At 45.6% G+C, this 26,647-nt stretch overlaps 2 protein-coding genes across 10 annotated transcripts in view; one reads left to right on the forward strand and one right to left on the reverse strand.

Annotated features, from left to right (window-relative positions):
* arhgap23a (Rho GTPase activating protein 23a) overlaps window positions 1-22,142 on the forward strand; it is a 72,486-nt gene extending 50,344 nt beyond the window's left edge. For 5 of the 9 annotated variants that reach the window (XM_080446328.1, XM_080446326.1, XM_080446327.1 and 2 more), the window contains exons 7-24: window positions 2,348-3,995; window positions 8,411-8,566; window positions 9,242-9,353; window positions 9,548-9,587; window positions 9,717-9,857; window positions 10,371-10,679; window positions 11,138-11,199; window positions 11,316-11,434; window positions 11,528-11,646; window positions 11,772-11,924; window positions 12,147-12,225; window positions 12,321-12,394; window positions 12,692-12,781; window positions 13,251-13,376; window positions 13,530-13,571; window positions 14,302-14,395; window positions 17,617-17,648; window positions 17,975-22,142. In XM_080446328.1, coding sequence (XP_080302454.1) covers window positions 2,348-3,995; window positions 8,411-8,566; window positions 9,242-9,353; window positions 9,548-9,587; window positions 9,717-9,857; window positions 10,371-10,679; window positions 11,138-11,199; window positions 11,316-11,434; window positions 11,528-11,646; window positions 11,772-11,924; window positions 12,147-12,225; window positions 12,321-12,394; window positions 12,692-12,781; window positions 13,251-13,376; window positions 13,530-13,571; window positions 14,302-14,395; window positions 17,617-17,648; window positions 17,975-19,429 — 4,851 coding nt within the window. In that variant the 3' untranslated portion in view covers window positions 19,430-22,142. Of the gene's footprint in view, window positions 1-1,201; window positions 1,345-2,347; window positions 3,996-8,410; window positions 8,567-9,241; window positions 9,354-9,547; window positions 9,588-9,716; window positions 9,858-10,370; window positions 10,680-11,137; window positions 11,200-11,315; window positions 11,435-11,527; window positions 11,647-11,771; window positions 11,925-12,146; window positions 12,226-12,320; window positions 12,395-12,691; window positions 12,782-13,250; window positions 13,377-13,529; window positions 13,572-14,301; window positions 14,396-15,002; window positions 15,028-17,616; window positions 17,649-17,974 lie in introns of those variants that run through there. The other 4 variants (XM_080446330.1, XM_080446329.1, XM_080446324.1 and 1 more) reach the window with 4 other exon arrangements.
* A 1,204-nt stretch (window positions 22,143-23,346) lies between these two features.
* Window positions 23,347-25,448, reverse strand: hexim1 (HEXIM P-TEFb complex subunit 1). Its single transcript, XM_080446364.1, has one exon. It carries the CDS (start codon window positions 25,111-25,113, stop codon window positions 24,040-24,042), a length of 1,074 nt encoding a protein of 357 aa, XP_080302490.1. The 5' UTR covers window positions 25,114-25,448; the 3' UTR covers window positions 23,347-24,039.
* Window positions 25,449-26,647: the final 1,199 nt, after the last annotated feature.

Raw genomic sequence — 26,647 nt, forward strand, 5'->3', positions numbered from 1 at the left:
TGCATATCCTACTGCATTCATTCGGGTTCAGCCAGGATTCTCTCTGTCATTACTTAAGAATGTGGAGATTTTGAGAGAATAGCTGGGCAATGACTCAAACGCTCCCTGCAATGCATTTACGATTACAACAGACATCCATTTTAGTAACCACCTAGGCTATTCGAGGCTATTAGTTGAAGAGCAGACACCCACATGCACGTACATTTGCGTCAGTCTGCGAATTGCTTCACCATTTATTTACTCACATGATCCGACATGCATAGCTCAACCTGGCCTCTCCCATCCAGTGAACTACCTCATGGGGAGACACTGGTTGCTAGAACTGACCACCAATACTGGGTGTTCACTCTCGGTCTCTCTCTCTCACACACACACACACACACACACACACACACACACACACACACACACACACACACACACACACACACACACACACGTTTGTATTACTATATTTGTGAGGACATCAATTATTTATTTATTTTTTGCCATTTTTAATCCCAGCCCTAAAGCCTGAATTTAATTGCATGGCGGTGTCACGCACCCAAAATAGCCGATCTGCAAGCTCACAACGCGTCGCACCGCGACACGTTGTGAGCTTGCGCACAACCAAGTATGAGTCAAGCCTAACTCTAGCAATCTTTTCTTAACCAGAAAACAACCGTTGTTCTTGTGAGGACCAGGAAAACTGTCTATTTCTCAAATTCTATTACACATGTGGGGACATTTGGCCCTCACAAGTATAGTTATACAAGGACACACACACACACACACACACACACACACACACACACACACACACACACACACACACACCCACCACCTCCTCTTCCTCCTCCCATACCCAAACTCCTCCCCTTAACCGCTACGCCTGTATCTGCTGCATTCCAAGCATGACATCATCAGTGCTACGCCTCCTTCCACCCGCCCTCCCACAGGGAGGAGTGAGGGAGGGAGACAGACAGACAGACAGATAGTGTGTGAGAGAGAGAGAGAGAGATCGAGAGAAAATAAGGGAGGGAGGGTAGGACAGAAGGAGTTTGGGAGGGTTGGAGAAGGGAGAGAGAGAGAAAGAAAAACAAAAAGAAGAGGTTCGAAGAGATAGCAAGGACCGGAGAAGAGAAAGAGAGGAACGCAGGAGTGTACATGAGAGAGAGGGAGAGAGGGGAGCAAGCGAGAGTGCTGGACCACAGCGTGGAGTGTTGGAAGGTGAACATTGTTTTTGAGGAGACCTCTCCTGTCCTGCCCCTCTCCCTGTTCCTCTGTGTCTTGTTTGTGGCTACAAATGTATTGCTCAGTCTGGGAAGAGCTTCCTGATTCTATTGGACAGTCTAGCTCACTTAGGTAAATCACAAATCCTTCTCATCTGGTCTCAGTTATTTGTTTTGTGTATTTATTAGTTTATGTATTTGTGGTGATGCTAAATAATTGTTAGCTAGTTACTTTGTGTATTCATGGAGTAGGGATTTTAAGTCGTAGTTGGTGTGTGAGACTGTAGATGAGATGGTCTTTCTTGATTAGTATACGCAGTGGGTAAAGCAATTTGTAAATCATGTGCTGTTTAATTCCATAATAGGTCATGTTTATAGTGTCTATAAAACTAAACTAAGCTGATATGTACTGTATGTAGGGCATGGCAGTGAACATACAGCATATAGCCCCCACAGCTGGGTGTCGTGTAAGTCCTGTGGCTTTCACTTCAGGCAGTTGCTTGTTCATGTAGTTTGCTAGCAACTAGCAAGCTGTTTGTTTTGGGAGCCGAGGCCCTAGAGACAAACTGTGGCATAGCGGCTGGGCTGAGGGAGACGATTCCACTGTCAGGCATGTTGTGTATTGTTGTGCAGTGTGTGAAGCTGTTATAGTCTTATGGTTTGGGCCTGTGTTGTTATTGTTGTTGATCTAGCTCAGTGGTTCTCAAACATTTTCATTTCAAGGACTCCCAAATTGATATATGTATGTGGCCCCAAACCGCATCTGAAAAGGTTTTGTGCCATGTATTTTTTTCGAAACGATTCCAAACTTTTCATAATAACAAAAAAAAAGCTCTACAAGCTCATAACGCGTTGCACTGCAATGCGTTTTGAGCTTGTAGATCGGCTATTTTTCAGAAAGCCGAAGTACAAGGGATTGAAATGGTTAAACTGATTTTGATGCTATATTTGTTAATTAATAAGCTGGGGACTCCATGGAAAACCCCCTCAAGGACCCCTGATCTAGCAACTGATCTTAAGACTGAACCTGAACTTTGCTGAACTCTCCCGCCGCGTTCATTCACCAGTTTCTCCATTCACTGTCACCCTGTCATCATGACCATGTCTCACATCTCTCCCCCTCTTGTGTCCCCCAGGCATACTCCCAGGATGCCTACCTAAAGGGCAACGAGCCTTACGCAGGGGGAGCCCAGAACCTCCCAGTGCCGCCTCCCCTCTGCTATCCACGTAACAAATCCCAGCCCCCTGCTGGAGCCCCCACTTCTGTCCCCATGGGCCAGAACCAGCTGGATAACTGGAGTCGCTGGCCGGGGTCCTCCAGCCCCTCTTCACCCCTGGACAACCGATCCACTGTGGGCAGCCCAGCCAGCTGGCAGGAGGGGCGGGCAGGGGAGCCTGGGGGTGTGGGTCACAGTAGCCCCGCCCACCGCACAGAGGAGATTCAGTATGGAATGACCAGCCAGCAGCCTCAGGGCCAGACCAGGGGTCGCTCCTATTCCTCTTCTTCCTCTTCGGGGGGACCTCTGTCCAGCCCACTCCAAGTCCACTACCCCAACCACAACACTGCCAGCTCTTCCCAGGTCCCGCCACGGAAGTCGAGCCAGGCCTGGACCAGCCCGCCCCTGCCTCAGTTTAGCCACAGCCGCGGTGAGCACTGCCAGCAGGCCCTCTCCGATTGGTACTACAACCAGATACCTGAGCGCCCAGGACGCAGCAGCATGCAGACACGTCACCGCAGCTACTCTCAGGACCGGCTCAGCGAGATGCGGAAGCACCAGCAGCGCTCAGCAGGCTTCCCGCACAGCTACTCCCAGGACACTCTGATGCTACTGCAGCAGCAGTCACGAGCAGGGCCTCACGGAGACCCGTATTGGACCTACGGGGAATGGGAGGGCGATCCGGCCAGAGGCCACCCAGCCTCCGGTTACGCCCGAACGCGCTCGGAGAACCTGCTGGCCCAGTACGACCTCTACGGACGGTCGCTGGAGACACTGGACCGGACGCCAGCTGGGCTTGTCTCGCCCCCCTTCGATAGGCAAGCCTGGGTCCAGCAGGCCCCTCAACCGCCCCCCAGGACAGAAGCTTACCACTGGCAGGGCAGCCACTATGGCGCAGCGCAGGCACCCCCAGTGTCCCGACATACGCAGTCTCATCATAAGCCCCACCCCCAGACCTCCTACACACCGCCCCAGCCCCAACAGCCCACCTTTCAGAGCAGGCGGCTGCCCACTGGGCAGAGCATGGACGACCAGCCGGTGGGCTACCGCAGCTACAGTCCCTCGTTCTACCGCAAGACAGGCCGCATCATGCAGCAGGCCCATTCTTTCAGGGACCCTTCCTATTCTGGCCCACACCTCAACTGGAACCTGACCCCTAAAACCAGTCCGCCAGAGGGAGCTCCTGCCCCCCTCAACACCTCTAGCGCCTCCCCCCTAACCTCTGTCACACCTGAACCCCAGGACAGAGCGTACAGGCCCACCAACCATGAGAGGGAAAGAGGCGCAGGGGAGGGACAATCAGAGGTGGTGGTGGCAGCGGCGGCACAGACTCAGGAGGTGGTCCTGAGACAGAAGCCCCCCACGGGGCGGAGAAATGTCCATGGCATGCGCCACCCCCACTACGCGCTGGCTGTGGATGACCTAGACACTCCCGTGTTTCCCTCGGAACCCCACGACTCGGCACCGGTCCCTCAGTCCACAGGAGACGGTGCTTTGCGTAAACCAAACGGAAACCTAGCCCCTTTATCCACAGAGGATGACTCACTGGCATCCATACCCTTCATAGGTAAGCATGAAGCTTCCAAGATTCCCTCCTTCACATCCCTTCTCCATCCACACTTGAATCCTTCTTCGAAACTCCAAGCTGACCTTCAGATTTAATTCTCCATGATGCAATCTATTTTTGAGAATGTACGATAGGAAAATACAAAGCTACAGTTAAGACACAATAGGCTCTGTGCATAACTGTAGTCCAGGTTTGCAGGCTGATTTAATTGACTTGTTTGATTGATTGCTGCTGAGCCAATCAAACAGAGCCGTATGGGTGTAAATGAACTGGAACAAGAAACAACCATGCCACCTTCTGGAAACCCGGGACTACAGTTATGCACAGAGCCTATTATGAGAGTCTTGAATGAGGAGACCGACTGCCCTTAATTTCCTCTTTGTCTGTATCGTCGTGTGTCATCTGTCTGGATATGATGTGTTTGGTAATACTAGTACTTCCCACAGTCAAGTAGACAGGTAGTTTGATTGTATTTTATCTGGGAATTCACTGATCCTCCCACTCTCCAGATCACTCTCAGATCACCTTGCCTTACCCAGGAAATTAGGTGTGTGTGTGTGTGTGTGTGTGTGTGTGTGTGTGTGTGTGTGTGTGTGTGTGTGTGTGTGTGTGTGTGTGTGTGTGTGTGTGTGTGTGTGTGTGTGTGTGTGTGTGTGTGTGTGTGTGTGTGTGTGTGTGTGTGCGTGCGTGCGTGCGTGTGTGTTAATTAGAACTTTAGTTATAGAACATTATTGGATTATAACATATTTGCTGTTGTGCACCTGCCTGTCAATATCTATTCTAAAAGTCCATCTAAATTTCAGCAATGTGTCAGGATTCAATTAAATCAGAGGCAGGAGGCAAAGCCATGGGTTTGACACTGATCTTGCTATGATATGACTTAGGCCTATCTGATCACCTTTTGTGTGTGTAATCGGCCATCTACGTGAGGCTTTTTGTAACAGTATGTACAGTATGCTATGCTGTTCATGTTGGTGTCAGCAGGAGGTAAATGCGGTCATGTCCCAGCTTGTTCCTCTCACATTCTGTGGAGGTAGAAGAAGAAGAATCTTTGGAAAGGCCAGTCACTAACTCAGTATGGACAGCAGCCATTAGTCCCAGTCAAACCAAATCTAAGCCAGTCAGTCTGGTCAGGATAATGTTCCAGTGGTCAACGTAATGCCCTGCTGATTCCAATCAGCTTGACATGGCAGCTTCGGCACATCTTGAAATGATCATGTAGATAGATATACTGTATCTTAATTTATACTTTGTCGTACAACCGTGTGGCTTGATGAAAATGACAGAAGAACGTGCGACACAGTCATAGACAAAGTATAAATTTGCCTTTAGGCAAATGAGCCTTTAAGCTGTGTGTGCCACATGACATGGAAGACAAGTGAGAAAGACATGTGGAAGAGAGAATTCAACGTATCAGCACACCAACATTCTTGCCTTCGTACCTTCACTGAATTAACAGAAACTAGGCAGTCAGAGCGACAGGCTGGGACACGTTTAATGGCCACATATTGAAACTAGGCTAGCTTCTCCCCATAGACTCTCTCCATATCTCTCTGACAGAGTTCCTGATATGATCTGGGCCTGTTCTGGGGGGGGGTTATTTATTAGGCTATTGTTCTGTTTCTGAAGCTACTGTATTGACAGCGCACAAAAACACCAAATGCACTCCATATGGTGATGGACATGCTTTCTTGTTCTCTTTAGATATTCAAAATTCGATTTGGTTTGTATTTACTACAGCACCCTTCCTCTGTGATCATTTAATTAGTTAGAGCTAGAGCACATATGAAGTGAATCCAAAGAGGGTGGTTGAGCAGCAGGCAACAGATCAAATATATTTTTTCCTTTCCTTTGCACTGCATGAAATCCTTCTGTACCCCCTCGTATTCCTTCAGCGCGAACCAAACTTGCAGCCCATCCAGGAGATCGTGTTCTACTTTTTGGGGGAGAACAGGAGGGGATCCTTATGCCCGACTTATAATTGGTTGCGTGCCGTGCCGCAAACCACAAATAGTGGATCTACAAGTTCTTCTGCAACGCTTCGTGAGCTTCTAAATCGGCTATTTCCGTTGCGCGACACTGGCGCACAACAAAGTATAAATCACCCTTTACACTCAAACTCTTAGTCTTTCCCCATCCAGCCAGCCAGCCTCAGGCATGGCAGTGTGCACTGCTTGCCCCCCTCAATGCCACTATTGTGCTCCTGTGGGAATTAGAGTGGGGGTGTCCACTACTGTCTTTACTAGCTGGGCCCTCCACACAACAGGCACAGTCAGCAAGACCATCGCCAAGGCCCACTGTATGTTCTCAAAGACATCCGTCTGTCTGCCAAGGTCTCTCTTCCCCTCTAGTCTTGTTTTAGGCTTGTGTATTTCTCTCTCTCTTTCTCTCTCTCTCTCTGACCAGTGAGGTCATGGCATCTGATATAGTGAAGGGGAAGTGAATAACAGCCCACTGTAGTATATAGCTCTCTCCTATGCAGGCCTGTCTGTGTCTCGTGGCTGTGAGCTCACGCTCTGGGCTCCTCTGACTCCGTTAATGATGGCCTTTGTTAAACCCGCAGCTCGGCTATTTCTGGGCCCTGCTGTAAACAGGCAGATTTCACATCCCAGATTGGGAATGTTTCCTGCATATGCCTCCTCTCCTGCTCTTTCTGGATGGGGCATAACACGCATACGCGCTTATGCACACTAGTATGCACGCACCCATGCACACTAGTATGCACGCACGCATGCACACAAGAGAAGCTGTTAGAAGGACAGGGGTGGGAGGTGGAGGAAAGCCAGAGAGGCAGGTGGGGAGAATGGAGAAGTTGGAATGCAAAGGGATACATGGCGTCTATTGGACAGTACATACGGTACGAGCAGAGAGAGGTACGCAGGCTTGACGCAGTGATGAGAGAGGGAAAGAAATGAACAAAATCAGCCGAACTGGAATGAAAATGGCACAATGAAATAAGAAACCGTAATGTAATGTGAATTTTCATTCAGTTTACTTACAGTACACTGACAGTCTGCGGGGGAAGCTTTGGAATTGAGTGAGCCAGCCAGAATCCCTGCCTGGAGCCTCATAAAGAGTGAAGCTCTACAGAGAGTGAAGCTCTGCTGCCCTCTGTTGTTCAGTGACAGAACAAACCAAGGGCCTCCCGGCTGCAGCGTTCTGTTCTGATGTTTAAAATGTCACCGGCGAATCCTGCTTCTCCTCGCTCTATGCAGATATCGCGCTCGTCTCTAATCCTCGCTGTCAGTCAGGAAGTAGGTTTGTGTGCACGCAACGGTTTCATATCCCTCTACAGTTGAAACGGATGAAACATCATCAGTATGAATTGGAACTCTGCCTTTTTATGTCTTAGTACAACAAAGTGAACACACTTTGTGTGGAAATTGTTTGGCATTGAAAAATGCAATATAGTATTTGTACTCTCACAAATATCAATTATTCTCGTTGGAGGATCAACTGCTTTTACACATCCTCCCAAACTGCACATAACCCATTTTATAAAGAACTGAAACTTGGTGCTCATGAACGTACCTGTCACAAATCTCCCTTTGTTCTCATTCAAAGACTGCTTATGGCGACAGGAGATGCAGGTACTACATTCTTTGAAGAATATCTTTCATATTACGATATGTGATTTGTAAGCTTGGCAGATTTTTGTTTGGGTTTTTCCATTTCCCAAAGTCGGCTACACGCAGCTCATCATGTTTTCAGTGGGTTTGCAAATAACTGCCGATGCTTGTGTTTGCTGGCTGCATCATCTATGTACTTCCCACTCTAGTGCTTGAGATAAAAGAATTACGTATGAAGTTTTATGACTGTGTGTACAGTATTTGTGTCCATAATGTGGGTTGCCAGACATATGTGTATGAACTTTATGGATCATCTTACCAAAGAAATGGGAAGATGGACGCATCGTCTCATTCTTCTCAGGATATTATGAAATCTCTGAAGCTCAAGACAGAGTTCTAGCCGTTCCTTGTCAGCCTGATTCCATTTAATCCTCCTCCTTCATCTAAAGCCTAATTTATACTTAGCCTCAGGACGGTGTTGCTCGATGAAAATCAGTTATTTTCGTCGAGCGACTTTCTTGTGACAAAGTATAAATTGGGGTTAGCTCTCCTACTCTTTCCAATACCCTCCTCTTCCTCTCTATGACTTTCCTCTTAAAGCCTGATTTATACTTAGTTGCCGACCGGTGTCGCACACCAAAAATATCAGATCCACATGCTCACAACATGCCGTGAGCTTGTAGATCGGCTTTCTTTTGGTGCGTAACATGATGTGCACCCAAGTATAAATCTGGCATAACTTTTCTAACACCCACTCCTGTCCTCCATTTCCTTTTCGCCTTTCCTCTCCTCCTTTCTACCCTGTTCTTTAACCCCCTTCGTCCCTCCGCCCCCTTCCCTTAACAGATGAGCCGACTAGCCCCGGCGCTGACCTGCGTGCCCGCCACGTACCCGCGTCCTCCGTGGTGTCCAGTGGCATGAGCTCGGCGCCCGCAGTGATCACCAGCCCCGCCTCCCCTACCTTCACCTTCCCCCTCACAAGGCTCTTCTCACACGACTGCAGTGAGTGACCCCGCCCTCCTCACTCGGGGCCGGTCAGCCTCCGTTCTCTCTCTCTCTCTGCATGCCGTTATACCAGGAAGGACGTCTGATCTGTGGCATGATGGGAATGTCAGACTATTATAATGATGCTGTGATAGGTTCTTATAACAAGAAGTCATAATGGACTTGACTTGTAGTTATTTCATTCAGGTTTATGCCTCTCTTTGAGCCCCTCTAATTTGCATGCCTGACGTAAAGGATTTTAGTCCAATGAGGATCAGATTGTGCATGCCTTTGTCATCGTAATAGCAGTCAGTTTTTGCCAGTGCATGCCATGACGACCCAACGGTCTCAGACAGATCCCTAAAACGCATGCGGTTGTCTGTCTTTTGAGATTCCGTGCACCTGCATGCCAGTGGTTGTGCCAAGTGACCAGCAAGGAATTGGATACATCCCCACACTGCCAGTCTATCTCTCCACCCTCCATCCAGACCACCTCACCCCTGCCCACCTCCAACTCTCCATTCCTCCTCCCACTAACCCCTCTCTTAATCCAACACAGATTCATTCTGGTGATTGGCATTACTTCAACATTCTTTTGCTCTTTCTGTCTTTCTTTTTCTGTATTTTTTTCTTCTCTCTCCATTTTGCTGTCTCTCTCTGTCTCTCTTCACTCATTCATCTCTTGCTGAGCAGGCAGTATTAAATCCAGTCGACGTTCCTCCTATCTTCTAGCCATCACCACGGAGCGCTCCAAGTCATGTGACGAAGGACTCAACAGCTTTAGAGAAGAGGGCCGTGTCTTCTCGTGAGTACACTGGGACCAAGACACTGGCCTCTTTAATGACGTTTGTTCATGTATTAATTAATTTAGGCTACCTTTCATGTTATTGTTTTACATTGTCAGTCTACTACTGCTATGTGGGCAATAACAAACCTAAGTGTTGGAACACAAACATAAGGCACACAGACGATCAACACCTTTGTTGTCATCCTCTACAGGAGGCTACCAAAGAGGGTGAAGAGCTTCTTCACAGATGGGGTACATTCCTTTTCTTTCACAAGCATGCCTTCATGTTCTATGTGTCTATTATAGTATATATATATTCAAAACATATAGCTGAATGTTAAATGTGAACTTTATATCCTGATACCGTGGCCTGTGTTGCAGTCTCTGGACAACCTTGGGACAGCAGAGGAGGTGCGATCCAAACGCCATTCCACCTCGGAGCTGGGCAGCATCAGCACCTACAGTGACGTACGACGAGAGGGGTGGCTGCACTACAAGCAAATCCTCACAGAAAAGGGCAAGGTGGGCAGATAAAATAAATGTGACCGAGAAGTTTAATGATGTTACTATGGCCCTTCGCTTTTGTCAGTTCCTCTTTAGGTCTCTTTGTGCTGGACAGGTTTTAGAATTTTCATGGATTATCCCCAGAGTATTACATTTTAACAGATATATTCCAGCCACTGACTCACTATTTCTAGAGTCACAACTAAGAACCATGGTGATGCTGCTTTTAGCTCTTATGGCACCAGACTGTGAACCAGCCTTCCAGTTGAACTGAGACTAGCTGAATCACTGGATATTTTTAAATGAAAGCTTAAAACTCAAAATTTTAGCTTTGCATTTAGCCTTTTAAACCAGGTACAGTAACAACTTTTATTTTAGATTTTTCTTTCTGTATGCACTGTGCCATTTCATGCTGTGTGAAGTGGATTGCATTTCATTTTATCGTGCGAAATGTCCTTTTGGACATTGAAACGTCTAAAACAACATATAAATAAATGTTGATTTGACTTCGCCCTCCGTTTGTTGTTACAGAAGGTGGGCAGTGGCATGCGTCCATGGAAGCGCGTCTTCTCTGTGATGCGGTCTCATTCGCTGTTCCTCTACAAGGACAAACGAGAGGCTGTCCTTCGCGGGGCCATTTTAGGTAGCGGGGCTGAGGACGAACAACCAATCAGCGTCCGCGGCTGCCTGGTGGACATAGCATACAGTGAGACCAAGCGTAAACATGCACTGCGCCTGACCACCCAGGACTTCTGTGAGTACCTGCTGCAAGCAGAGGACAGGGAGGACATGCTGGACTGGATCAAAGTCATCAGAGAGAACAGCAAGACAGACAACGAGGTCTGTGGACACGGCATTTCCTGTCACCTTTCAGATTGTATTCTTTTCCCGAAGTCCTTCATGTAATGCATATTGTTTAACCACATTAACCCTGACATCCCGATTTTGGGCGAATCTTTATAGGCGAATTCCGAAGTTCGATGCGATGTGAGCTTAACCCATTTAGACCTGAGGCCGATTCTAAAAACTCCTTCTAAATCCTGACATAAGTTTTCTGAAAAACTTCAAATATTTATTCAAAATTTACAAAAACATTTGGTTGCCAAATACTGTACATAGCAACAAGGACCCCAAAAGGGGTTCCCAGCTTGAAAGGTATAGTTACGTAATGGGGTTCCAGGTCTAAATGGGTAAGTAGACATTGGTTATTTTCTAATAACTGAAGTATACAATAGGGTTTAAGTGGTTGATGAAAAATGTGACATGTTATGATGCTGATGTTTGTGTGTTTGTTGCAGGAGCTTGGCTTCTCCAGGCAGGCACTGATTAGTAAGAAACTGAACGACTACAGAAAACAGAGGTGCCAATCTTAACTTCTGCTTATATTAAATATAATGCAGCTATTGTTGACACTTCCTAGATGTGTGTCACGGCTGGAATTTTGTATTTAACTCAAATGTGTGTCTGCCCCTGCAGTCCGACGGGCAACAAGCCTGACTCGTCTCCCAGGACGTCCCGGTTGAAGCCTCCCTTCCTGCTGGCCAAGATGGAGAACGCTGCCGGGGCGCCACGCTCACCCAAGTCTGAGGGAAAAGGTAAGTGTTACTGTTACTGTATCCCTAGAGACAGTCAACTCTTGGTTGTAATGGTTTTAGCACGTGCCTTGACTTCACACTGTTTCCCCCCAGATGAGAGCAGCCCCCCAAAGTCTCCATGGGGAATCAACATCATGAAGAAGTCTAAGAAGGCGGGGCCTAAGGCTTTTGGTGTGAGATTGGAGGATTGTCAACCCGGTGCTAATAACAAGGTGAGGAGTCATAGCATCCTCTGCTGTACCCGTGCTATGAATGAACTTTCGACAGCTAAATGCTGTTGGTGTAATTATGGTGCTGTATCTCCTCTGTCTGACTCATGTCTGTCCGCCCCTCCCAGTTCATTCCTATGATTGTGGAGATCTGCTGTGGTCTGGTGGAGGAGATGGGCCTAGAGTACACCGGTATCTACAGGGTCCCGGGCAACAACGCCATCGTGTCGGCGCTGCAGGATCAGCTCAACAAGGGTGTTGAAATCAACCCCACAGAGGAGGTGAGAGACAAAGAGAGACGACAACATACATGGTCATGTAAACAAAGCCAGGCTAACATTTTTGATGATTTTACTGAGCTTGACTCACCAAAACAGTAGTAGAGGGCGTGTGAGGTAATGGAGTTTAATAATAGAGACAGACACTGACATTGGTATGTTTGGGTGCAAGCGGGTGACATTCCTATCACTGACTCTCTCCTCTGTTCTTTACCTTGTCAACAGAGATGGCAGGACCTGAATGTGGTCAGCAGTTTGCTCAAGTCCTTTTTCCGCAAACTACCAGAACCCCTCTTCACTGATGGTGTGTGCAGCGTTATCAAAGAAAAGCAAAGGATTTACTTTACACTCTTGACACAATTCCGCTATCGCTTACACGATCTCTTTGTTTCTTTACAGATAAGTATAATGACTTTATAGATGCCAATCGGATGGACAGTGCATCGGAGAGGCTCAAAACCATGAAGAAACTGGTGTGTAATTCTGCCTTCTAGTTATGAATTCATATGTGTATACTTTTTTTCATTTCTGCTTTATGAGACTGGGTGGATGACATGCAGCAAAAGAGGCTTGGGTCGGATTCGAACCCGGGCCAGCTGCAGAAAGGACTTGAGCCATATTTATGTGGTGCGCTCTTAGAATTTAAATTTTGAACAGGATAATTTCCCTTCCTATTCAAATATGGGCGTGTGTGTGTTTGTGTGTTTGTAACGGCAGTCTGACAGGTTCCACAGGTTCCTAATTGTTAAAGACTTGTTTGCCTTTCATAGATCCGTGACCTCCCAGATCATTACTACCACACTCTGAAGTTTCTGGTCGAACATCTGAAGACAGTAGCCGACCACTCAGATAAGAATAAGGTGTTCAATCTTACGTGCTGCTTACCTTTAAAAGTATTATTTATTTTCACACTTTGTGTATCGCTTTTTCAATCAAATTTGCTGTTGTATCGCCACTGTTGGGTGGACACCTTGTATGTCCAAAACCGTTACCTTTTCAGGAGATTCAATTGATCCAATATAGTTATTATTTAGTCACAAGCTCTTGCTAATACTTTTCATTGGTTAAATATTTACAATATCCACACAGACTTATCCACTTTCAATTTCTTTACAAAAATAGCTTACATAGTGCAGCGTTAAGCCTACCAGTAATCAAACTAAAAGTTGATTATAATTTTTTTATTAAAAACCACGTTGATTTGTTGATGCAGAAAATATATGTGCTGCTGTTCGGATTTATTCAATTAATAAAAAAATGTATCAATTAAATAATCGCTGAGAAGATAATCTACAGTTGCAGCTCTAATTGTAAGCGGTGTTCCTACAGATGGAGCCACGTAACCTGGCCCTGGTATTTGGACCCACCCTGATGAGGACATCTGAGGACAATATGACAGACATGGTCACACACATGCCTGATCGGTACAAGATAGTTGAGACCCTCATTCAACATGTAAGATCTACTGCACGCATGCATGCACTCACGCACCCACCCACAAATATATTGAGAAAGTAGTTACAGAGTTATTTGTCTCCGTGAGGAATGTGCACCCTGTGTTTGTATTAAATGTTGTCTTACGTCACTGTCTCTCTGTCATTTTTGTAGGGAACCTGGTTTTTCACTGAAGAGCTAGACAAGGATGAAAAAGTAAGTTCCTTCATGTTTCCCTCTGTAGACAACCACAACATTCATGTAGAATTAACGTTGAAGTCATAGTTGTCTTTTAGGAGCATAATTATTTTGAGTAATGGAAAAAACACAAACATATACTATTTAACTATGCTTTTCATTGTATTGGCTTGATTGCTGCCTGCCCTAAAATGATAAGGCATAATTATATTTTTTCTTATTGTCAACATAACCTACTGTACAAAAAGCTAAGAAATAAATATCTTCTGTGTACAAGTATGTTCCACCATCTCTATCCAAAACCAGACAGAGCTCATATCCAGAAGCCACAGAACTCCATTGTTGTCCACTGTTGCTTTGGTGAACGTAATGCATCACTGCCATAAACATGGGCATTGTGTAATTGTGTAATTTTCGTGTCAAGTTTATAAATTCATGGCGATTACTTTTCGTAATGTAAACAAGAGTGTTTACAAAACCACGTGCATGCTCAGGGAGGAAGATTAAAAAGTAATTGCTGTCACTTCATAAAGTTGCTCCAGGAAAGATGACACAATGCCCTTGTTCATCACAATAATGAATTATGCTGACCAGTGTGGCTATGACTGGTTTGAAACGTTTTTAAGACTTCTGGACATAAGTGGCCATAATTTTAGACTCCCAAACCAGGACACACATAATTATACACACGCACATGCATGTAGAATTGTTTTACAGATATTTGTTGGTCTTGTGTTTGTCTGTACAGACGCCAGTCGACACTCAGGACCTGCAGCCTGCCCCCAACATTGACCACCTGCTGTCCAACATCGGCAGGACTGCTCTGCTTGGGGAGGCTTCAGGTGAGCACCAAGCCAATCACAGTGTGCGACCGACCGCTGTACCCAAACAGACCTTTAGGATTCACTGGCGCACAAAGCTAAGACCATAACGTCACTGTTGGGCAGAAATCTTGTATGTTCAAATCCAGTACTTTTCAGGAAATGGAAAAAATAACCTGTGTTCCAAAGGATCCAATGTAGTTCTTATTTAGTCACCAACTCTTGTTAATACTTGTCATTGGTTCAACATTTATAAAACCCACAGACACACTTAACCACTTTCACTTTCAATTTTTAGAAACTAGCGGAGAGAGCATGTCGCATCATGACACATTGTGAGCTTGCAGATAAGCTATTTTCGCTACTTTTGTGCGATACTTTTGTACGACAAAATAGTGAAATAATTTACGAAAAAAAATACAAAATTGAAATATGGAGATAAAAGGCTTCTGTCCGACTGCGACCATAATCGAGGCATATAATTGTCGTTGATATGGACCCATTGTGTTTCTTCTGATTCAATCACTAGCTTGCCTACACTTCTCTCCTCTCTGCTGACTCCCCCTTTTTTTCCTTCCTTGTTGCTCATCTTTCACTTTCTTTGTACATTTCTGCATCCCTCTCTCAGCTGAGCCTATGGAGCAGCCACTGCGGTAGGATTTGGATGTGTGCGTGTGTGTGTGTGTGTGTGTGTGTGTGTGCGTGCGTGCGTGCGTGCGTGCACTAGTGTGTGCATTGTGTTGGGCAAATTAACCACATGAACCCTAGCATCCCTATTCTGGGCATGTCATAATTGGCGGGCATTGTGTAAAAATGGATGAACATTCGGCAAAAATAGGTGAACAACATTCAGCAGAGATAGCAGATCTACAAGGTCTTGTAAGCTTGTAGATTGGCTATTCTCGCTATTTGACATACAATGAATGAAGGTTATAGGGTTTAAGTGATTAATGAATTGGAGTATTATGTGTGAGAGAGAAAGATGGATGGTGATTGTGTGTGGGTGTGCGTCTCTGTGCTGTCCCATGAACTTCCATAAGTCATTGTCTCCCTCTCAGTGTCAAACTGACTGAAGCCTTCCAAAAGTGCATGTGTAGGTGGGGGGAGGGGTGGTCCTGACACTGCACTCACCCAGTCCCACTAAAAGGCTTTATAACATAGGAAGCAACACTACGCCCGTGTACCTACTTGGATCAGCGGGATCGCACTACGCTCCGCATGTGAATAGATGCGTTTCTACACGTCGCGTAGAAAAAAGTTCAACGCAGTTCAATGCTATTGATGGCGTGTGTGAGACGAGCACTAATGCGACAATTTCACGGGATCGCGCACGCTTGTCACTACGTGACACTAACGTCTCTACTTACCTGAACGCTCGCCTCTCATTAAAAAAATAAAAAAAGGTAATAATAATAATAATAAACGTAATTTATAAAGTGGATTTCGAGATAAAAGATAAAAGATAAAATACAGCCTTAAGGGAAAACAACAACAGTCAGTTAAAAACGAATCTCTCAAGACAGATTCTGCTAACAGCTGAATCTGTCAGCACCACTGCCCTAAACATGTAATGCTGTTGTTAGTAGGAATAAACAGAGAAGCACCTGGGAGGAAGTGGACTAAGAAAGGGGAGGAGCCAAAGCGAGTTCCTGTTTCAACTCAAAAAAGGAGGTGGTGCCCCAAGAAGCAAAACTAGGAGAAAAATAAATAAAAAACTGATGGAAAAATTAAGTAAATAAATGAGACAAACAAAAGGTATGCAAGGAAATGAAGGTGGGTAAAATAGGAAATAAAAACCCAAGAAAGGCCTTGATGTCACTGTCTTTGCTAGCCTTAGATCCTCAGGCAGGGCATTCCAAAGCCTATAGGTGCCCAGGACGCAAAAGCCTGATCACCCAAGGTGACGACGGGACTTTTGGGAACCAAGACAGCCCTACCAGCATAATTAGCTAAAATGTAACTGGGAGCCTGTCCTTGCAAGACTTAAGTTAAAATCAATCCTGAACCGGCAACCAGTGAATGGAGGCTAATACCGGTGTAGGTTGCGTTTCTTAAGGTAGCTCTCCACCAAACAGACTACTATAGATTATAACAGACTGGCAGTGGCAGTCGAATGAAGTCGGGATATCAGTAGGTTGGAAGGTGTGAAAAAGAATTGCTGATGTCTTTATCAACATCAAACCCGCTACTATCCAACGGTCGAGTCTGGTCGTCTTTTGACACTTCCCTATAACTTGCGATCTGACGCGACAGTGTACCCACCGCCCATTCAACAGTGGTGTGGTGGAGAGCTACCTTTAGACTTTTTTCTTAACTTAAATAATCTGGCTGCAGAATTTCGCACCAGTTGAAGACGGGAGATATCCTTTTTGCTGAATCCAGAGTACAAGGAGTTGTAGTAATCTAAGGCATGCCTCCTGAAATGAAGGCATGAATGAAATTGTCAAGTTCTGCAAACTACTTAATTTTACAAATGTTTCTGAGTTGGAGGAAGCATGATTGTAGGCGCATTAGTCTCTTCCCTTGTGAAAAGCCTTTTAATGCATTAATGGATGGCTGAGCACACTGTGTTTTCCTCAGTGTGCTGTTGACTCACTTTGACACTGTGATGTACCTAAACTTTGTCTGTCACTGGGAGTGGAGCAATGGCCCTTCCACAGTGGCTTGTCTTGTTGTTCTACCACAACGCTCCACCTTTCACCCTGTGTGTATTCCTCAGACTGGTGCCTCTATGTGGTGAGGCATTTGGGTTGTGTATGTGAAAGACGGAGAGAAAGAGAGTGTGCTGTGTCGGTTGTACTGTATGTATGTAAGGGAGTGTGTTTTGATTGAGGCTCTCCGTTCTCCGCCAACGCTTCCTTCACTGGTCGATGTCATCTGTGATGTCATCAGTGTGTGCCGTGGTTTCCCTAATACAGTTTTCTCAAAAACCCCCTGCTCCTCAAATTCACTTTGTTTGACCATCACCTTTTTACTCAGCACGCTGTGCAGTGTGTTTATGGTGTGTATGAGCAGAGTCTTTGCTCTGGGATGGGTGAATGTCAGATGGTACAGAGTAAGAAGACCAACATTCATGACTGTAATGATTCTTTGGGGATTTTTATCCATTTTGGAACTTAAGTGTAAATGTGATCAACACACCAACTTTCTCTGTGCCATCTACCATGGACATTCACTGCCCCTGACTGCCTCTTGTCCAGCTTTGGGTCTGACCTCTCTTTCTCTCTCATTTCTCCTTACAGACTCAACCAATAGTGACTCAGCTAAGTCAAAGGTAAGGACGGGTAGCTAATTACATGCTAATAACAGCTGAACTAAAGAATAGAATGAATGAAATTAGAGTTATTTTTATTTTAACATGAAGGATTGTCACAGCTTACAGAAACGGTTATAAAAAAGAAACCCTTCTAGTTTTCTGAAAAAAACTAACACAAAAGACAAACACAAACCCTCCCACCCAACCAAGCTCCATATGAAAGTTAAGGTTATTGCCATCATGTTTATACATACTTATACAGTATCATTGTGTATGTAAAAAAGAAATGTTACTTGGCACGCAGTTAAATGTGAACTTCCTTTTGTGACTGGTTCCTTTCTCAGGGTTCATGGGGGTCAAAGCGAGACCTCACTGCCAAGGACTTCCTGACCCTGTCCATCATGTCAGCCGTTACTGGCCGCAAGCGCAGGAAGCGCCACAACGCCCGCCTCCTGGGAAGCAGCACTGACGACGACTCGGAGCATGAGCCAGTCAAACCCAGCCATCTTGGAGGAGCAGAGGAAGGGGAGGGGCCTGAGTCGCCAGGAGCAGACACTGCTCCTCGCGCAGAGGGAGAGGAGGATGAGGATGAAGAGGAAGAAGGAGAAGAGGGCGAAGATGAAGAAGAGGCGCATGTCATAGAAAGAGAAGAAGAGGAGGTAGAAGCGGAGGTGACGACGACCGAGCCGGTTCCCAGCCGGCAGTGCCGAGAGGAGGTAGAGGAGGAGGAAGGAGGTCGGGCGGCGATGATGCTCCACGAAGAGGAGGAGGAAGTGAGGGTGGGGGCCAAGGGGCCGCCATGGCGAGCGCCGGAGGACGCACGTTCCATCGTTTCTGGTTACTCCACCCTGTCTACGCTGGGGCGGAGTCTGGGGCGGGGCGATGATGCTGATGACGAGCACAGTGAACTAGTGAGCGAGACAGACAACGAAAGCGGCTTTGCCTCGCGTTCCCTCACCCAGGAGAGACCTGAAAAGCACCCGACCCCGAACACGCAGTCCCCGACCTCACCGCGCAGCTTCCTCTACACACATTACAAAGCCCCTGTCCTGTCCCCCACTGCCCTTCTGGCCCCACCCACACCCCTCGCGCACGCACAGGACATTGGGGAGACGAGCGAAGGAGGGGCCCGCTCCGCCACTCCGTCATCCTCCTCCTTCTCTTCTTCCTCCACGACTCACAGGCTGCATTCACGGCCCTCCTTCAACTCCCACAAGCTGATTCAATGTGATACCCTGGCCAGGAAGAAGCTGAAGGGGGAGAAGGCCAAGGCTCGCTCCCTGGACCTGCTGGAGCTGGCGGCCCAGAGCGAGGCAGGCGGGGGCGGGGCAGAAGGTGCGCCGAGGGCGAGGCGGGACACCTCCAGAACCGACCCGTCTTCCGGCAGCAGTCAGGAGAGTCTGCGTCTGTCCCGGCCCCGGCCAGCCCTGCCGCCCGGCGAGGCAGCCTCCTTCACTCCGACAGGGCAGGGACTTGGGTCCCTGGCAGACCAGGTACGGGCCCGCCTCATGGGTTCAGCTGACGACCTGCGCATAGTGGGGCTGAGGAAGCCCCTGTCCCCGGAGACACGGAGGAAGAGACGGGCATGGCGCAGACACACCGTGGTTGTCTCCCCTACTGAGGTTTGCGACAAGAGACCCCCGCTGACTGTCAGTGAGTTCCCCCTCACTCCCGGACACCAGACAAAACCACCGGGGCTGCTTCACGGCTCCCAGGGGCTTGACCCAGGACTCCCCCTGAGCCAGGAGCTTCCTGCTGCACGCCGCGCACCTGCCTCTAGATTCCACCAGTATCTATAAGACTGGCCTCTCTCTTCTGTCTTTCCTGTGCTGAGGTGCCATGAGTCTGAAGCTGCTGTTTCAGAGGGGGCCTATGGCATAGCCACTGACTGACTCCAGATCAGAAGACTGGTGACAGTGTAGTGGGAAGTGGGCCACAGTGGACCAAATGACAGGTCTGAGAGCAGTCTTTCCCCCATACCCCCTCAATGAGCTCCATTTGCATGGCAGGGGGCATTCCAATGTTGCCAAAGCTTTTTGTTTTCTTTCATGTGTGTGTGTGTGTTTTCTTTTTGAGCGATTATACTGAAATGGGACAGAGAAACAGACAGACCTCGTCGCAGTCAACATTACAGCCAAGAATTCTCATTTGAGTAATAATTGAACTCCCCTATCCCCTCTGTCTTCTGCTCCTTCCTGTTTGGCTGGCTGAAACGGGAAATGATTAAATTAAGGCGGATGTTCCCTCTAGTGGCCAGAGAGGGGCACTCACCAAAAAACAAAAACAACCTTCCCAGGGTTTTTTAAGACAATGGTGCTCCTCATTGAAATGGGTTTTTTCATAGCTCCATAGTGAGCCAGGACAGAACACACATTTATCACACACACACACACACACACACACACACACACACACACACACACACACACACACACACACACACACACACACACACACACACACACACACACACACACACACACACACACACAGTCTCTTTTGCTCTCTCTTTCCCCCAGACACATACTGTACATTTAAACAGAGAGAATGGTGCAAAAATGTATAGGTCAGGTAGTAGGATCCATTTTAAGAGCTTTCAAGCTAGAGCTGATTTTACATATCAGTCTTCCTAATCTGTTACACCACAGACCACAGACACTGTAATACAAACAGTAGCCAGGATACAAACAGGAACACACACAAACACACACTATCGAGCTGTTTGTCTCTCCTTGTTAATAATGTTTATCTGTGCGTTGGTGTGTTTGTTTGTCAAGTTATTTTGTAACATTTGTACAAAGCCTTGTTAAGTTAACCGTGTAAATATAAATATAATGTTATCATATTTGTTTTTACTTTTCCAGTTCCTTTTTTATGGTTTACAAATGTGCATACAATTGCACAGTCATTTCTTTCAAGAAGTTACTTGAAAATGTTTCCCTTAATATATTCTTTTTTTAATATTCAGTATATATGATATATATATTTTGTATGAAAATAAGTACTTTTATTGTGATTTGACCTCTTGGGTGTACCTGTTCAAAGCAAATGAGATAAAAGCTAAATATGACTAAGCCTGTTCCTTATTTCCTTAGATTGCCTTTCTCTTTTATTCTCAGCACTATGCAGAAATCCTTTCTCTCATCAAACATACAGTAGTCTATCTTTCACTTATCTTAATGATGATCGAACACGGGTATGTTGACTGTACCTTCACCCATATGGCAAACACAAAAACTTAAAATATAATGTAATGAGTTATGGAAAGAATGTTACTGTACCTCTGTGATTATTGCAGCTATATGCTGTATAGGCAAGAATGGAAGCAACTCATTGCCACATTACCCTGATTTATATCATTAGTCCTATGACCACTTTTATGTTTGAGATTAGTGAGAACTGCATCTAAAGACCCAACAGGAAAGGAAAATAATCAAGAGTAAGCATTTCATTTTATTCATGGGTGACAAGGAAAATGCTACATTGGCAACATTTCAAGGATTATCATAGCGGCATTCATGTAATGCTACACTTGCAATTGTGTCAATTAGGATACATTTTCAATTATCCCCAGTATGTGTTCTATTTATCATGGAGGTAACATGGTGTTCTGTCCCATAAGGGCAGGATCAAACGAATCCTCTGTCAGTTGAATAGGGTACATTACAGAACATAAACACGAATGCCAATAAGGCAAAGCTATTGTTTTCATCTCTCCTATTGGCCATGGACCTAATTTCCAATCACATCTTATGGTGCAAGAATCCATCTTTCATTGTCATGGGAGAGTCGCTTATTTTCGTCCTCACCCACTGAGTGGGTTTGACCAAATAAACTATTAAAAAAATCAATCTAAGTTAGTCTTGTCTTACCTCATGAATTGTCTTCAAGTGCCTGATTTCTGGAATGTGTTTTGGTCTGCAGTGCCATGGTCGGTTGTTACTTTTAACCTTATTTGTTTTGAGTGTCCCGGCCAGCCTAGGTGCTCAGTCTTTAAAGCCTCTCTCCTGTGGTTGCTGTTATCTTAAGCACTGACCCAAAGATTTGTACATTAAACACAAGCAGTCTGCCAGAGAGGCTGTTAAAAGCACATTAAAGCCAAGGACATGTCTATGCACTCTTTTCACCTTTTAACAACTATTACTGGTGAAATATATACAAAAGATGGGGGGCATAGTATTCTCAGCTGCTTTTGTCCAGAAATTTGGGTAACTTTCTTGCCTAGTGAGCCACAGTATATGAATATGGTACACCTATCACGCCCAAGCCTAAGATAGCATTAGGTTATACCAAACAACGGAGACTCTGGTACCATCCATCTGCATTACATTTCTTATGATGAACTGTGCATTCAGAACTTTTACTCTGCACGAGATGAAACTGCCCATGCCTTCATCATATCGAAATATATATATATATATATATCAGCAACACTTAACCCATTGAGACCTGGAACTGTCTCATTTTTAGATTTGAGCTAAAAAGCATTATTTTACACTTTGGGCTATTCAAAAATAGCAGATATACAAGCTCATAGCGCGGCACCGAGTGCCGCGCTACGAGCTTGTAGATCTGCTATTTTTGAAAATTCGTGAAAATTCGTGAAAATCTTTGAAAATATATATTTTTAAAGCGAAAATTTTTAACTCAAATCTTTGCTTCTGGGGGTCCCTGGAACAAAATATTTTGATGGGGGTCCGCGGCCAAATACATATCATTTTGGGGGTCCTTGACATGAAAAAGTTTGAGCACCACTGATACAGAAACATACGTTTTTCAGAATACTGTTGGGATTTAGGAGACATGTAGAATCGGCTTCAGGTCTCAATGGGTTAATGTCAGTTGTCTGAAACATGACTTACCTAATGTTTTGTTATTGTATTTGTTTGTACATACTGTCTGAATATGTAACATATTGTATTGTGTACATTTCGAGTTTGCTTAATATGAAAATGACTTGGACAAAAAGTTGTCCACCTTGAACCCATTTCCCTCGGCTGTGTGCTTAAAAGCAAGGTTATAAGATGTAAATAAACAGAATGTTTAAAAAGATCATCTTTACATGGTTGTATGCTTTGTGGGGATCCCGTCTCTGGTGATTTGGGAGACAAGCTGGATAAATAATGTGTCGAATCTCAGCAAAAATTGTTCGACAAGAAGTAGGGCCTTATAATGGTAGATGAGCCATTTGCTTGGCAGGGTACCAAACGTAAAATGGAAGATGAATACTGCCCTCTAGAGGTTGCACATCAGAATGGACACTAGCTCTAGGCCCTAAGGCACAGATTGCCTCTAAATGATAACTTGATCTTCAAACAGCTGTTGGTGTTCTGTGCACCACTGATTACCTGTAGCATAATAGTCCTGTTTCATCAAAGACTGTTGAGAACATGCTTTGAAATTGAAAACCTTACCAATTAATTATATATATAAAAAAATAAACTGGCCTTTGGCATAGTGTGCAGTTTTAGGTTTATGAGGAGGATCACTATCCATGCCCACCCTCCTCTTCCACCACAGAGAGGCCTATCCTTGGTATTCGGAGCCCTTTGATTTTGTTTCGCCAACAGGTAGCCTAATTCGGTCTCAACTCTCAACAAAATACATTTTACAACATGCAATTTGTGAATGACTGCAGTTTCATTTCCCTGGCAAAGGGCCTACACCTTCGTGCCTTTCTGAGTCACCACAGAAGAATCTATACAAAAATAAAACACACTTTATAATTTTATTTATTTTTCATTTATTTGCCCTTACGTTGTAACAATTGTTAAAATTCGGGAACTAATTTCTGCAAAACTTATTTTTAAAGTTGATCCAATCTGCAGTAATTTGACCTACACAATTTAATTTGTTGATTCAAAAATGGGACAATATATTTCAAAGCATACTTACGCAGTTGAACCAGAAAAACAAAAACAAAAAGTATTCTCAAATACATTCTCTTTATAAAAAGAATCTTATTTTTTTTCTCAATATTTACACTTCTTGAAAAAAGTTTAATAGACACATCACAGTCCAGATAGAAAAGAAATATAACGTTACCAAGTATTGCATTGCAATTGAAGGACCGAACTGTCCGGATAACAAACATAATAACGTTACAGAAAACTGATGACAATTTTAACCACTTAAACCCCAGCACCATATTGTGGGGAAAGCTTTCGCTGAAAATAGCAGATCGACAAGCTCACAACTCAAGGCGTTGCGTTGCATTGTGAGCGTGTCGATCGGCTATTTTCAGCGAAAGCTTTCCCCACAATAACACAAAACAGAAAATACACTAGTATTGAGCCCTGAGGGACTCCGGTTACCCATATGGGTTTAAGTGGTTAAAGGAAAAAAAAAGTTGTTTTTATTTAGTCCCATATTTACCTATTTGAATTCCAAATGTAAGATTGTCCTTTTTTTATTCGGTCTTCATGACTACGTGACCCCGCCCATCACCCTGGTTCTGGTTCTGCAGAAGCAGCTCGCTGTTCTGCGCCTTCACTCTTTCCAACTCGCTCTCCAGCTCCTTAACCCGGGCAGAGTCCGACACCCTCTCCTCCTCCAGGCGGGACATGCACTTCTCCAGCTCCAGGTACTCCTGGACGAGCTCCTGTTTGGTCATGTTCTGGAGACTCTCGATGTGGTATTTCTCGTAAGTCTCAGAAAAGTCCCTCTGGAGAAACTCCCCACCTGCGTTCCCCGCCCTCCCGATGCCGTCGCTTCCTCCGCCGCTACCGTCGTCCTCCTCCTCTTCGTCATTCATGTCCTCCTCGCTGGCCGTCTCCTCTGTGCGACCACCGCCGGGCCCAGAGAGTCGCCTGGGCCCAGCCTCGGTGTTTAGATCCGGCTCCTCTCGGTCGTGCTCGTCCATCAAAAACTGGGTTGTGTTGTACGGGGCCACTGGAAGCCCTTTGGCGAACATCTCCTCTCTCACCCGAGAGGCCCGGGCCGTCTCTCGCTCGTCGAGGGCTTTCTTCTCCTCCCAGGAAAGTTTGAAATAAGGCTTCCAGCGACGCTTCTTCTTGGATGCCCGGCGCCTGTGCTTCTTCTTGCCCTGACGCTGGTCAGTGCCATTGCCCGAGTCGATGTGCGTGCCAGTGCCGCTCTCTCCTTGCACCTGGCTCAAAGTCTCTTCTAGTGGTCCATCTCCACTGTTTCCGTGCGCAACGTAATTGCCTTCTCCAGATGCATCAACCCCTGGCTCCCGGCGAGGCTGAGCTGCCACTGGGCACTTCGGGAGCGCGTTTCCGGCTACTAATGCTGGGCACACCTCCCCTTGTCCGCCTTGCATTTGCCACAACTTGTCTGTGTCGATAATATCCCTTCCACCGTTTTCCGCTTGCGGCTGTTTGTCTCTTTGTCGCCCCCTGCCGCCTGCCTCTGGTGCAGCACGGTCATTGGCAGGGGGATGCTCCAGAACGGTTCCGCTTCTACCTGATGTAGTGTCTGAAGTTTTCAGGTGATGGGTCCGCTCTGTGCTTGGTTCCGTCATCCTGGCGTTGAGCAAATGGGCTGCTTTACTTCACCACATCTCAGTCGGTGTTCCTGTCCGTCTTCAGCTTTAATTTGTTTGAAAACTTTAAAATATTAAATTTGAAAAATAAATTGTTTCTGTTCTTTAAGGTGATTCAGAGTCCCATGTGTAAAGAAAGTCGATAATTAGAATTAAAACACGCGATGTCGATATTCAAGAAACAAAAGTTCTTAATAGTAACACTTGTTACGTCTCAAAGGATTCGTCAGAGCCACTGTTGCTAACTGCCGTTAACTATTTCACTGCTGCCAGCGCTCTCGTTCACCCAAAGACGACGTTTCATTGCCACAACAGTGTCCAGTTTGCTACTCAAGCAGAAGGCGCTCGTGGTTATATAGCAGCCCCGCCTCTTGTCGTGCGCATGCTGCTCCTCACAACTCGAGCTGGTTTGTGGGGCGTGTAGTTTCAATATAGACGAAACGCTGTCAAAGGACATAACATCGAACTACATGTCCCACCAAACAAGTATGATTGACAACCATTCAAGCCAATCAGATGCTACAATGTTAGCCCGGCTCTATCTCACCACTCCGCTCGACAATTGGACAAGACGGTAAATTTGCTGTTGCTAAGCTCAAAGTATTTTCTTATTGGCTGTACCGCCAGTCAGTCAAAATCACGGCAACCTCACGAGGAAAGCAGTCCGGAGCATTTTTGTGGACGCTACCATATACAAACGGAGGGGAGACCATGAAGAAACGTTCTGAATACAAATACATTCCTCTCAATTAAAACGACGTTACGCGACGTTACGCCAATTAGTTAATTTCTGCACCACTGTATTTAGTTTTGTATCCTAAATGATTTTCATCATTGCGTAATGTCAAAGCCATGATTATTAAAACCATCCCACGTTTAGAATGAAATGAAACGCACTGCTCAAAGAAAATAGTCCATTTTTGCTGTTCTTGTGAAGAGAACAATGCTTAGACTGTATTTTCTGTCGTATATTATTATACATTGAGTAAAGAGGTGATACTTAATGTTTGGGTAACTAACAGAACATAAATTAATGTATTGTGCGTGTTTCCCTCTCAGGCGGACTGATATGCTGTGCACCGGGGGTTGAGGGAACCCTGGACGCAGCGTAAACAAACGACATTATTGTCCAGCTGCACTTACGAGCACACAGCTACAACCCCCTCGTTCAATAAGGGTGGGTCGGGAGATCTCACAGTTGCTCAATAGTTTTATTATCAGTCGACAGTGTGGTGTAGTTCAATTGTAACACAACTGCGCGACACCTTTTCTGCAAAACCGATGTCTTTAAAACTATTGTTGCATCCTGCTAACGATTAGCTAGCTAACGTTAGATGGTGGTTAGCAAGTGAGCTGGCGGTGTTGGTATTCTAGGCCCAGAAAATAACAAAACCACCAAGTATTAAAACAATGAATTGTTATAAACGTTACGTTACATGGCTGAAATAAATGTGTTTTCTCCTTTACTAGTTAGTAAACAAGTGGTCAGACTGAGGCTAACGTTAGCAGTCTT

This window comes from Gymnoscopelus braueri (assembly GCF_963280865.1).
Source record: "Gymnoscopelus braueri genome assembly, chromosome: 13".
Taxonomy (NCBI): Eukaryota; Metazoa; Chordata; class Actinopteri; order Myctophiformes; family Myctophidae; genus Gymnoscopelus; species Gymnoscopelus braueri.

Bases quoted from the DNA above. Each gene is read 5' to 3' on its own strand.
- hexim1 (XM_080446364.1), bottom strand. From the start codon at position 25,113: ATGACGGAACCAAGCACAGAGCGGACCCATCACCTGAAAACTTCAGAC.